The 12,965-nt window shown below is 44.0% G+C and overlaps 1 protein-coding gene across 1 annotated transcript in view; it reads left to right on the forward strand.

Moving 5' to 3' along the window:
• vat1l (vesicle amine transport 1-like) overlaps positions 1-12,965 on the forward strand; it is a 181,655-nt gene that overhangs the window by 13,132 nt on the left and 155,558 nt on the right. Inside the window, exon 2 of the mRNA XM_068049865.1 lies at positions 1,492-1,621. Within this exon, the coding sequence (XP_067905966.1) occupies positions 1,492-1,621 (130 nt within the window). The remainder of the gene's footprint in view (positions 1-1,491; positions 1,622-12,965) is intronic.

Here is a 12,965-nt window from a genome sequence, read left to right on the forward strand (position 1 = left end):
ATTACACCCTCCCACCAATGATGATGCTGCAGCACCTCCACTTGTGAAAGGGTGTCATTCTAATCTGACAAATTGCTTGTGGACAAATTTGGTTCGAAATATTTGACAGGAAATGCATGCAAATGCAACATTTTTAATTTATTGCAGATTTATACGTTTTTTAAAAGTGCTCCCATTTAAAATAATCAAAACAATGGCTTTGAACAGCAATAAATGTTCAGTAGGTGCACACAGAGTATATGAGAGACAATTTATGCTCCAGTCGCAATTCTGTCAGGAACTTGTCTTTGGATTTGTTTCAAAGTAGCATTTTGGGATATATTTTTTGTGATGTGACATGTGGTAGTTGTGGTGTGCTTGGGAGGAAAAAAGGTGATTTTGGACCTATGGTTTCCTAGGTTTTCCAGCCCTGGGGTTTTCCTTGTGTCATGTCTGGATTTGTTGTAGACTAATAGATAGAGATTGATTGCTATGATTAGTCAACAACTCTATTATCGTTGTATCATCAAAGTGCCAGAATGGTGGAAAGTGAACTAGATAGACCTTGAGATTTATTCATCCAGCAATTCCTATGTTCCTAAAGCAGCCTCTGCAGCACATACATAGGAACATAGGGACAGAAGAGGCCATTGTCACTCTTGAACCTGTTCCACCATTCAATTAGATGATAGCGGATGTGTATCTTAACTTCATCTAGCCACCTTGGTTGTGCAATGCTTAATACCCTTGCCTAACAAAAATCTGTAAATCTCAATTTTGAAATTCTTAATTGTCCCCCTCAGCATTAACAGCTTCTTTGGGGAAGAGGTAGTCTTGCGTGAAGAAGTGTTTTCTGGCTTCCACCGCTGAACAGCCTAGTTATAATTTTATGGTTACGCCCCTTTATTCTGGACTTGCCCACCAGTGGGCATGGTTTTTCTCTATCTACCCTATCAGCTCCTTTGATCATTTTAAACACCTCAATTATATCACCCCTTAATATTGAATATTTAAAGGAATAAAGCCTAGTCTCATAATTTTAACCCTTTTAGCTCTGGTATCAGTCTGGTGAATCTGCCCTATCCCCTACAAGGCTAATATATCCTACCTGAGGTTTGTTGTCCAGAACTAATACAGTACTCTAATGGGGCCTTATAAATTATTGTTTGTACCTGTCCACTAGCTTTTAGTGATTTCTGTATTTTCATCCCCAAATCTCTCTGCTCATTCACAGTTCCAAGCTTCTCATCATTTAGAAAATACTCTGATATATCTTTCTTAGGGATGTCCTTGCACTTTTGCACAGTGAAATTCATCTTTCACAGTTTTGACCAGTCACTTAATCTAATGTTCTATTGCAAGTTTCTTGTCACATCAATATTATTTACTGTGCCACCTAACTTAATCTCGTCAGTAAACTTACGTTTACAGCTTTCTATTCCTTCATAGTCTACAGAAAATTCGTATTTGGTCAATTGATGCTCTTCTGACTTGATCATTTCTTTTTTACAGTGGCTTGAATTTCATAGACTTGATGGTTCGACAAGGCAACATAGAGAACCCACCAAAGACACCACTGGTTCCTGGCTTTGAGTGCTCTGGGATTGTGGAAGGCCTGGGAGATAATGCAAAAGGCTTTGAGGTAGGTCTTGACTTCTCTCCTTCATCAATATTGCTATTATTGGTCTTCTGCATTTGCCTCTCTTTCTCCTAAATTCCCCTGTGCTCTTCCTTCTCCATGTTTCCTCACTTTATCAAAATTTATCACACCATTTCTTACTGTTTCCCGGGATCTTAAAACTGAGGAATTCCTTTCCCTTGCAAGATTTAAATCTCAAACCTGACGTCACCCAACTACTTGTTGTTGATTGATCTCATCTGCTCCTCCATTCTTTCCAAATTTGGTGTTATCCTGCAATGTGGGCCCTGAACCTTCATCTTGATTTCTCAGTGCAACAATGTTTGGTGATCTGCTCAAATGCAGACTGTAATAATAATGTTGTGACAAACAAGAAATCGGATGTTGAGGAAGAGTTACAAAGACTGTGGCCATGCAAATTTTTGTCTTTAGGCGAAATTTGGATTTCCAAAAGCTGCATTGTAATCAAAAATTTTGTGGCTTAGCTCTTCCCCTCTGTTCTTCTCCTAGAACTTCTGAAAGCATCCTAAAAGAAAGACTTGCATTCATATCGCACCTTTTACAACCACCAGACATCTCAAATCACTTTATACAGCCAATAAAGTACTTTTTGAAGTGTACTCACTGTTGTAAAGTAGGAAACTTCATCAGCCAGAAAGCACACAGCAAGCTCCCACAAACAGCAATGCGATAATGACCAGATGAGCCCTTCTTCAAGATAGCACCATCGGATCTTTTACAACCATCTGAGCAGGTAGATGGGGCCTCAAATTAACCTCTCATGTGAAAGAGGGCATCACCAACAGTGCAGCACTCCCTCAGTACTGCACAGAGGTGTCAGCCTTGATTTTTTTGCACACAAGCAGAGGAGTGGGACTTGAATCTGGAACATTATAACTCAGAGACAAGAGTGCTACCAACTGAGCCACAGCTGACATTATATGTGCAGTGCTGAAAATGAGGCCCTGATATGGAGTAGAAAGTGTTCTCCTACCAAAAAGGACCACTTGCTGTATAGTCTTTGATTATATTATAACCAAGGCAGAATTTCCTGTAAAGATTATACTGAAACCTATGGGTGAAGATTTTGCCTCTTTTGCATTAGGGTGTAAGTAATTGCCTGGGCCAAGAAAAACAGGTAGGCTCTGCCATGGGTGTGCGGGCCCTCCCCACCTGAATGTCCTCTATATGCTGCGCCCAGGTGACTATTTACTCCCAAATACAAAAGGAGAAGGTCTACCCAAGTGTCACAGGCATTTTTATGCTGATCAAGCTAAAGACATTTTGTGTGGAATTCAATTTTCACTGGTAGTTTAGCTACATGTTACATTTTTCCATTCAGTCACTGAATCTAGAAATTATTGTCGATATTGGTGGATGAGGACTTAATGTGACAGTGCTTTTAGTGAACTGCACTTTTAAATAGTGCTGTGAGGTAACTTTATGTGTAATGTTATGTGGCTGTATCAATGAAGGTGGACAAATAATGTTATGCGCATTCCTAGCTACTATATATTTTTTATTCGTTCATGGGATGTAGGTGTCACTGGCTAGGCTAACATTTATTGCCCATCCCTAATTGCCCTTGAGAAGGTGGTGGTGGACCACCTTCTTGAACTGCTGCAGTCCATGTTGGGTAGGTACACCCACAGTGCTGTTAGGAAGGGAGTTCCAGGATTTTGACCCAGCGGCAATGAAGGAATGGTGAGATAGTTCCAAGTCAGGATGGTGTGTGGCTTGGAGGGGAACTTGCAGGTGGTAGTGTTCCCATGCATTTGCTGCCCTTGTCCTTCTAGGTGGTAGAGGTCGCGGGTTTGGAAGGTGCTTTCTAAGGAGCCTTGGCGCATTGCTGCAGTGCATCTTGTAGATGGTACACACTGTGTGTCGGTGGTGGAGGGAGTGACTGTCGCGTTGATGAGTTGCAAATCAAGCGGGCTGCTTTGTCCTGGATGGTGTTGAGCTTGTTGAGTGTTGTTGGAGCTGCACCATCCAGACAAGTGGAGAGTATTCTATCACATTCCTGACTATACCTTGTAGATGGTGGACAGGCTTTGGGGAGCCAGGAGATGAGTTACCCGCTGCAGGATTCCTAGCCTCTGACCTGCTCTTGTAGCCATGGTATTTATATGGCTACTCCAGTTCAATTTCTGGTCAATGGTAACCCCTAGGATGTTGATAGTGGGGAATTCAGTGATCATGGTTACATACTTACAGAATAAGGGGGCACACTGAGATATGAAGGAATTTCTTCTCTCAGATGGTGGTGAATCTCTGGAATTCTCTACCCCAGAGAGTTGTGGCGTCTAGGTCACTAAATATATTTAAGGAGGCAGTAGATGGATTTTTGAAATCTCAGGGAGTTGAGGGTTATGCGGAGCATGCCCGAAAGAGGAGTTGAGGCCTGGGACAGATCAGCCATGATCTTATTGAATGGCGGGGCGGGCTTGAGGGGCTGAATGGCCTACTCCTGCTCCTATTTCTTATGTTCTTATGTAATGCCATTGAATGTCAAGGGAGATGGTTAGATTCTCTCTTGTTTGTGATAGTCATTGCCTGGCACTTGTGTGGCACGAATATTACTTGCCACTTACAGCCCAAGCCTGGATATTGTCCAGTTCTTGCTGCATTTCTGCACGGACTGCTTCAGCATCTGAGGAGTCACAAATGGTGCTGAACTTTGTGCAATCATCAATGAACATCCCCACTTCTGACTTTATGATTGATGGAAAGTCATTGATGAAGCAGCTGAAGATGGTTGAGCCTAGGACACTATCCTGAGGAACTCCTGCAGTGTTGTCCTGGAGCTGAGATGATTGACCGCCAACAATCACAACCATCTTCCTTTATGCTAGGTAGGATTCCAACCAGCGGAGCATTTTCCCCTGATTCCCATTGACTCCAGTTTTTCTAGGGCTCCTTGTTGCCACTCGGTCAAATGCTGCCTTGATGTCAAGAGCAGTCACTCTCTTTCACCTCTTGAGTTCAGCTCTTTTGTCCAAGTTTGAACCAAGGCTGTAATGATATGCTGAGTGCTTAATGGAAAATGAATAACGGAAGTCATGAAAGGTACACAGCTCAGAGGAATTGTTACCACTTAAACTGCTTATAAAATTTGGACTTAAGGAATAAGAACTAGGAGCAGAAGTAGGCGATATGACCCATCGAGCCTGATCTGCTGTTCAGTAAGATCACGGCTGATCTTTTACATAACCCCACTTTCTCACACTATCCCCACATTCATTGATTTCCTTAATGCCCAATAATCTATTGACCTAGCTTTGACTGTAACCAATGATTGAGCATCCATAGCCCTCTGGGTAGAGAATTCCAAAGATCCTCAACCTTCTGAGTGAAAACTTTCTCCTCATCTCAGTCCTAAATGCCTGACCCTTTATCCTGAGACTATGACGCCTGGGCTCTAGACTTGCCAGCCAGGAAAAGCAGCCTCTCCACATCTACCCTGTGTAGTCCTCTAAGAATTTTATCCATTTCAATGAGATCACTTTTCATTCTTCTAAACTCCAGGGAATATTACTTAATCTGTCCTCGTCCCACTCATCACAGGAATTAATCTAGTGAACCTTCACTGCACACCCTGTAAGGCAAGTGTATCCTTCCTTAGATAAGGAGACCAAAACTATAGGTCTTTCCAATTGCAGCAAGACTTCTCTTATTCTTATACTGCAATTCTCTTGCTATAAAGGGCAACATGCCATTTGTCTTCCTATCTTTGTCCTCAGATGTCCACTGTTATGTGTTTTAATAAATGTCAACCTTAATGTTGTTGAGAAATTGGGTCCAATCTGCAGTTTAGCAATTGGGATTTTCTTAGTACCTGATAGTTTGGGAACTCTGAAAAGTACAGTAGTCAAAATCTGTAATTTTCCTAAAATCAGAGATCAGTAATATTTCGGGAAAAAATGGCCCCATCAGGGTCTTTAGTCCGATTGTATTCAGCGATTGTAAAACTGGGGGCCTTCATTTTTTTTTTAAATTGGGCAGCTGTACTTTAGGAATAAATCAGATCCTTCCAAATTGGTGAAAAAAATCAGTCTTTAAATTCATCCCCCCACTAAGGCACATTTTTCCAACCTGCCCCCACTAAGCCACATAGGTACTCCTGACCCTGCTGAGACACTTGGTTCTGCCACTCAGGGCCACTTCATCAGGTACTTTTCTACCTCCTCCTGTTTCACCTGAGCACAGATTTCCTTACTTTCTTAGCCTGCTTGACCTGAAGGTAGCAATTAGCGTTGACCAGCCCTGTGCAGTACCACAGAAGATCAACTAGTGTCGTTAAAAATAAAATGTAACTGCGCTCAGACAAGTAATACATGTACAGGAATATTGACAAATCATTTTCTAATTCTCCTCAGACTGTCATGTTTTATGAAAACACAGCTGCACACATCAATATGGCAGCTGTATATTTGTATGAAAAATGTAGCCTAACAAGCAACTCAGTGTTTGGGGAGCAAATTAAGGACAACAACTTGCACTTATCCAGCGCCTTTAATGTAGTAACACATCGCAAGCCCGTTCACAAGAGTGCAATCAGAAAAAACAAATTGACACTGAGCCAAAAAATGAGACATTATGACAGCAGACTAAAAGTTTACAAGGCTTTTAAGCAGTGTCTTAAAAGGAAGGGCCTAGATCAGCTCAAGGCAAATTCTCTCCCTACCTCCCAACTGAGTATAAAAATAAAAATAGTAATGTGTTTTAAAATAGGAACCAAGACCTCTAATTGGAACCCACTATGACAAATTGCTTACAGCACAGAATCAGGCCATTCAGCCCAACAGATCCATGCTAGTGTTTATGCTCCATACAAGCCTCCTCCCACTCTTCTTCATCTAACCCTATAAGCATATTCTTCTATTCCTTTGTTCCTCATGTGCTTATTTAGATTCATCTTAAATGCATCTATGCTATTCACCTCAACTGCTCCTTATAGTATTCAGCCACTCGCTGGGGAAAGAAATTTCTCCTGAATTTCCTATTGGATTTATTAGTGACTATAATTTCTTTATGGTCCCTACTTATGGTCTCACCTGCAAGTGAAAACATCTTCTCTACATCTACCCCATCAAGCTATTTCAGAAGAGTAAGAGGCGACTTGGTTGAAACATATAAGATCCTGAGGGGTCTTGACTGGGTGGATGTGGAAAGGATGTTTCCCCTTGTGGGAGAATCTGGAACCAGGGGTCACTGTTTAAAAATAAGGGGTCGCCCATTTAAGACAGAGATAAGGATAATTTTTTTCTCTCAGAGGGTCGTGAGTCTTTGGAATTCTCTTCCTCAAAAGATGGTGGAAGCAGAGTCTTTGAATATTTTTAAGGCAGAGGTAGATAGATTCTTGATAAGCAAGGGAGTGAAAGGTTATCGAGGGTAGGAAATGTGGAGCAATCAGTTCAGCCATGAACTTATTGAAAGGCGGAACAGGCTCAAAGGGCCGAGTGGCCTACTCCTGCTCCTAATTCGTATGTTTGTATGTATGTCACACCTCAGTCTTTTTCTGGAGAAGAGAGCCCAACTTGTTCAATCTTTTCTGATTGGAGTAACCTCTCAGTTTCTAGTATCATTTTAGTAAACCTTTTTACACCCCCTCCTGTGCCTCTATGTCTTTTTTATAATATGGAAACCATACTGTTCACAGTACTCCAAATGAGCTCTAACCAAATTTCTATACAAGTTCAACAAGTTCAACTTCTCTGCTTTTCAATTCGATCCCTCTAGACATGACCCCAGTGCTTAATTTGCTTTTAATTATTCCTTTATTTACTTGTGTTGCTACTTTTAGTGATTTGTATATTTGTACCCCAGATATCTCTGTTTCTCCATCCTTTCTAACACTTAATTTCCAAGGAGTATATTATCCTTATTCTTCCCACCAAAATGTACTGCCTTACACTTGTCTGAGTTGAAGTTCCAATTACATTCTGAGAGTTTATTAATGTCTTGCACTTTGTCGCAGTCCTCCTCTGTATTAACTCCACCATTGCCACCCCCCCTCACCCCCAATTGCACTTCTGAATCCCAAGTCCAAAATATTTATATAAGTGGTCCCAGCACTGATCCTTGTGTAACTTCCTTTAATCCCTACTCTCAGTTTACAGGTTTGCAGCCAAAATTAGCTTTTCTCTCACACCCTCCCAAATAATTGGATATCAAAGGACATTTCACATAGTGGCAGTCAGGACTCCTGACAACAAATCTACACAGCTCATGCTAGCGTTAGTTCCCTGGCCCTGGGGTCTGAGTGAATTTGGGAAGAGCAGAGTTGCACATGATAAGGTGCTATCTTCTTCTTCTTTGGCCTCCTTGTCTCGGGAGACAATGGGTAAGCACCTGGAGGTGGTCAGTGGTTTGTGAAGCAGCACCTGGAGTGGCTATAAAGGCCAATTCCAGAGTGACAGACTCTTCCACAGGTGCTGCAGAAAAAATTGGTTCTCAGGGCTGTCACACAGTTGGCTCTCCCCTTGCGCTTCTGTCTTTTTTCCTGCCAACTGCTAAGTCTCTTCGACTCGCCACACTTTTGCCCCGCCTTAATGGCTGCCCGCCAGCTCTGGCGATCGCTGGCAACTGACTCCCACGACTTGTGATCAATGTTACAGGACTTCATGTCACTTTTGCAGACAACTTTAAAGCGGAGACATGGACGGCCGGTGGGTCTGATACCAGTGGCGAGCTCGCTGTACAATGTGTCCTTGGGGATCCTGTCATCTTCCATGCGGCTCACATGGCCAAGCCATCTCAAGCGCCGCTGACTCAGTAGTGTGTATAAGCTGGGGATGTTGGCCGCCTCGAGGACTACTGTGTTGGAGATGCGGTCCTGCCACCTGATGCCAAGTATTCTCCGGAGGCAGCGAAGATGGAATGAATTGAGACGTTGCTCTTGGCTGACACACGTTGTCCAGGCCTCTCTGCCATAGAGCAAGGTACTGAGGACACAGGCTTGATACACTTGGACTTTTGTGTTCCGTGTCAGTGCGCCATTTTCCCACACTCTCTCGGCCAGTCTGGACATAGCAGTGGAAGCATTTCCCATGCTCTTTTTGATTTCTGCATCGAGAGACAGGTTACTGGTGATAGTTGAGCCTAGGTAGGTGAACTCTTGAAGCACTTCCAGAGCGTGGTCGCCGATATTGATGAATGGAGCATTTCTGACGTCCTGTCCCATGATGTTCGTTTTCTTGAGGCTGATGGTTAGGCCAAATTCGTTGCAGGCAGCCACAAACCTGTCGATGAGACTCTGCAGATACTCTTCAGCGTGGGAAGTTAATGCGGCATCGTCATCAAAGAGGAGTTCCCTGATGAGGACTTTCCGTACTTTGGTCTTCGCTCTTAGGCGGGCAAGGTTGAACAACTTGCCACCTGATCTTGTGTGGAGGAAAATTCCTTCTTTTAGATTTAGAGATACAGCACTGAAACAGGCCCTTCGGCCCACCGAGTCTGTGCCGACCATTAACCACCCATTTATACTAATCTTACCCTAATCCCATATTCCTACCACATCCCCACCTGTCCCTATATTCCCCTACCACCTACCTATACTAGGGGCAATTTATAATGGCCAATTTACCTATCAACCTGCAAGTCTTTTGGCTGTGGGAGGAAACCGGAGCACCCGGAGGAAACCCACGCAGACACAGGGAGAACTTGCAAACTCCACACAGGCAGTACCCAGAATTGAACGCAGGTCGCTGGAGCTGTGAGGCTGCGGTGCTAACCACTGCGCCACTGTGCCGCCCTTCTTCTGAAGACTTGAATGCGTGTGAGAGCAGCAGGGAGAAGAAGATCCCAAACAGTGTAGGTGCGAGAACACAGCCCTGTTTCACACCACTCAGGATAGGAAAGGGGTCTGATGAGGCGCCGCTATGCTGAATTGTGCCTTTCATATTGTCATGGAATGAGGTGATGATACTTAGTAGCTTTGGTGGACATCTGATCTTTTCTAGTAGTCTGAAGAGACCACGTCTGCTGACGAGGCCAAAGGCTTTGGTGCAATCAATGAAAGCAACGTAGAGGGGTATCTGTTGTTCGCGGCATTTTTCCTGTAGCTGACGAAGTGAGAACAGCATGTCAACGGTCGATCTCTCTGCTCGAAAGCCACACTGTGCCTCAGGGTAGACACACTCAGCCAGCTTCTGGAGCCTGTTTAAAGTGACTCGAGCGAAGACTTTCCCCACTATGCTGAGCAGGGAGATTCCACGGTAGTTGTTGCCATCACCGCGGTCACCTTCAAGTTAATAGGTGTTAGCTGTGGTTCATGGGAGTTCTGCCATCTCTGAGTCAAAAGGTTGTTCAATTCCCACTGCAGAGGCTTAAACTCAAAATCTAAACTGACACTCTCGTGCAGTACTGAGGAAGTGCAGCTCTGTCTGAGGTGCCATCTTTCAGATGGATGTTAAAGGTCTCCTCTCTCAAGTGGATGTAAAAGAGATCATTTGAAGAAAAGCAGGAAAAGATTTGAACGACTTATATTAAGGAAGGTCCCTAGTCCGTGTTGCATTTATTAATCTCAGTTAGTGTAGCCTCATCATCCCTAGGCTAGTCACCATGAAAGAGAAAAGTATCAGCCACTCCTGATCACATTGTCCACTGATCTCTTCAGGAAGATGTATGTATGTGGAAATCAGATGAGAACAGGACTAAGCTTGCCTGTGATACCCTCACTGGTGGAATAAGCTTGCCAAAGCTCAACATCTACCATTGCAAATGAAGAATGTGATGAGGTACAGTGTGGATGCAAAGGATTCTCGGGTAATATTTGAAGAAGGACAGTCTTCTTACTGACATTTGTCCTTGAACTGACACCACCAAAACAGACTATCTGGTCATTTGGCTTATTGCTCTTTATGACCTACGTCACAGCAACTGTGCCGAAGTAATTCAGCTGCTCTGAAGTGCTTTGAGATGCCCTGAGGACATGATAATGTGCTGTATTATTCAACTAAATTGTGCTAGCTGCGGTTCATGGTAGCACTGTTAACTCTGCGTTAGAAGGTTATTCAAGTCCCACTGCAGAGACTTAAACACAAAATCTAAACTGACATCGAAGACCTGTGCACCAGAACTTGCCGCTCCCCTAGCTAAGCTGTTCAAGTACAGCTACAACACTGGCATCTACCTGGCAATGTGGAAATTTGCCCAGGTATGTCCTGTACACACAAAGCAGGATAAATCCAACCCGATGAATTACCACCCCATCAGTCTACTGTCGATCATCAGTAAAGTGATGGAAGGTGTCGTCGACAGTGCTATCAAGTGGCACTTGCTTAGCAATAGCCTGCTCAGTGATGCTCAGTTTGGGTTCTGCCAGGGCCAGTCAGCTCCTGACTTCATTACAACCTTGGTTCAAACAGGGACAAAAGAGCTGAACTCAAGAGGTGAGGTGCTAGTGACTGCCCTTGACATCAAGGCAGCATTTGACCGAGTATGGCATCAAGGAGCCCTAGGAAAACTGGAGTCAATGGGAATCAGGGGGGAAACTCTCTGCTGGTTGGAGTTGTACCTAGCGCAAAGGAAGATGGATATGGTTGTTGGAGGTCAATCATCTGAGCTCCAGGACATCACTGCAGGAGTTCCTCAGGGTAGTGTCCTAGGCCCAACTATCTTCAGCTGCTTCATCAATGACCTTCCTTCAATCATAAGGTCAGAAGTGGGAATGTTCACAATGTTCAGCACCATTTACAACTCCTCAGAAACTGAAGCAGTTCATATAGAAATGCAGCAAGACCTGGACAATATCCAGGCTTGGGCTGATAAGTGGGAAGTAGCATTTATGATTCGCACCACATAAGTGCCAGACAATGACTATCTCAAACAAAAGAGAATCTAACCATCTCCCCTGACGTTCAATGACATTACGATCGCTGAATCCACTCTCAGAATCATGGGGGTGACCGTTGACCTGAAACTGAACTGGAGTAGTCATATAAATACCATGGCTACAGAGGCTAGGAATCCTGCAGCGAGTAACTCACCTCCTGACTCCCCAAAGCACCATCTATAAGGCACAAGCCAGGAGTGTGATGGAATACTCACCACTTGCCTGGGTGAGTGCAGTTGCAACAACTCTCAAGAAGCTCGACACCACCCAGGCCAAAACAACCCGCTTGATTGGCTGCCCATCCACCAACTTAAACATTCACTCCCTCCACCACTGACACACAGTGGCAGCAGTGTGTATGATCGACAAGATACACTGCAGCAACGCACCAAGGCTCCTTAGACAGCACCTTCCAAACCCGTGACTTAGTAGGACAAGGGCAGCAGATGCATGGGAACACCACCAAGTTCCCCTCCCAGCCACGCACCATCCTGACATGGAACTATATCTCCGTTCCTTCACTGTCACTGAGTCAATATCCTGGAACCCCCTTCCTAACAGCACTGTGGGTGTACCTACATCCCAAGGACTGCAACGGTTCAAGAAGTCGGCTCACCACCACTTTCTCAAGGGCAATTAGAGATGGACAATAAATGCTGTCCTAGCCAACAACGCCCACATCCCATGAACGAATAAAAAAAAAAATTCTAGTGCAGTACTGAGGGAGTGCTGCATTGTCAGAGGTGCCATCTTTCAGATGGGTGTTCAATGTCTCTCCTCTCAGGTGGACGGAAAAGACACCATTTGAAGAAGAGCAGGGGAGCTCTTCACAGTTGTCTAGCTATTATTTATTCCTCAACCAACATCACTAAAATGGACTATCTGTTCATTATCACACTGCTGATTGTGAGGCCTTGCTGTGTGCAATTTGGCTGCTGCATTTCCTGCATTACAACCTGACTACACTTTATCAGCAACTACTTTTATTTATATCGCACTTTTAACATAATAAAATGTCCCAAGGTGCTTCACAGGACCATTATAAAACAAAATGTGACAGGGAGCCAGGTCAGATGACCAAAAGCTTGGTCAAAGAGGTAAGTTTTAAGGAGTGTCTTAAAAGAGAAAAGTGAGGTGGAGAGGTATAGGGAGGTAATTCCAGAGCTTAGGACTGAGGCAACTAAAGGCACGGCCGCCATTGGTGGAGCAATTAAAATTGGGGATGCACAAGAGGCCAGAACTAGATGAGCACAGATACTTTGAAGGGTTGTAGGACGGGAGGAAATTACAGAGATAGGGAGGGGCGAGGCCATGGAGGGATTTGAAAACAAGGATGAGAATTTTAAAATCAAGACGTTGCTTGATTGGGAGCCAATGTAGGTCAGCGAGCATCGGGGTGATAGGGAAACAGGACTTGGTGTGAGTTAAGACATGGTCGAAGAGCTTTGGATGATCTTGAGTTTGTGGAGGGTAGAATGTGGGAGACCAGCCAGAAGTGCATTGGATTAGTTA

This window comes from Heterodontus francisci, chromosome 17 (assembly GCF_036365525.1).
Source record: "Heterodontus francisci isolate sHetFra1 chromosome 17, sHetFra1.hap1, whole genome shotgun sequence".
NCBI classification, from domain to species: Eukaryota; Metazoa; Chordata; class Chondrichthyes; order Heterodontiformes; family Heterodontidae; genus Heterodontus; species Heterodontus francisci.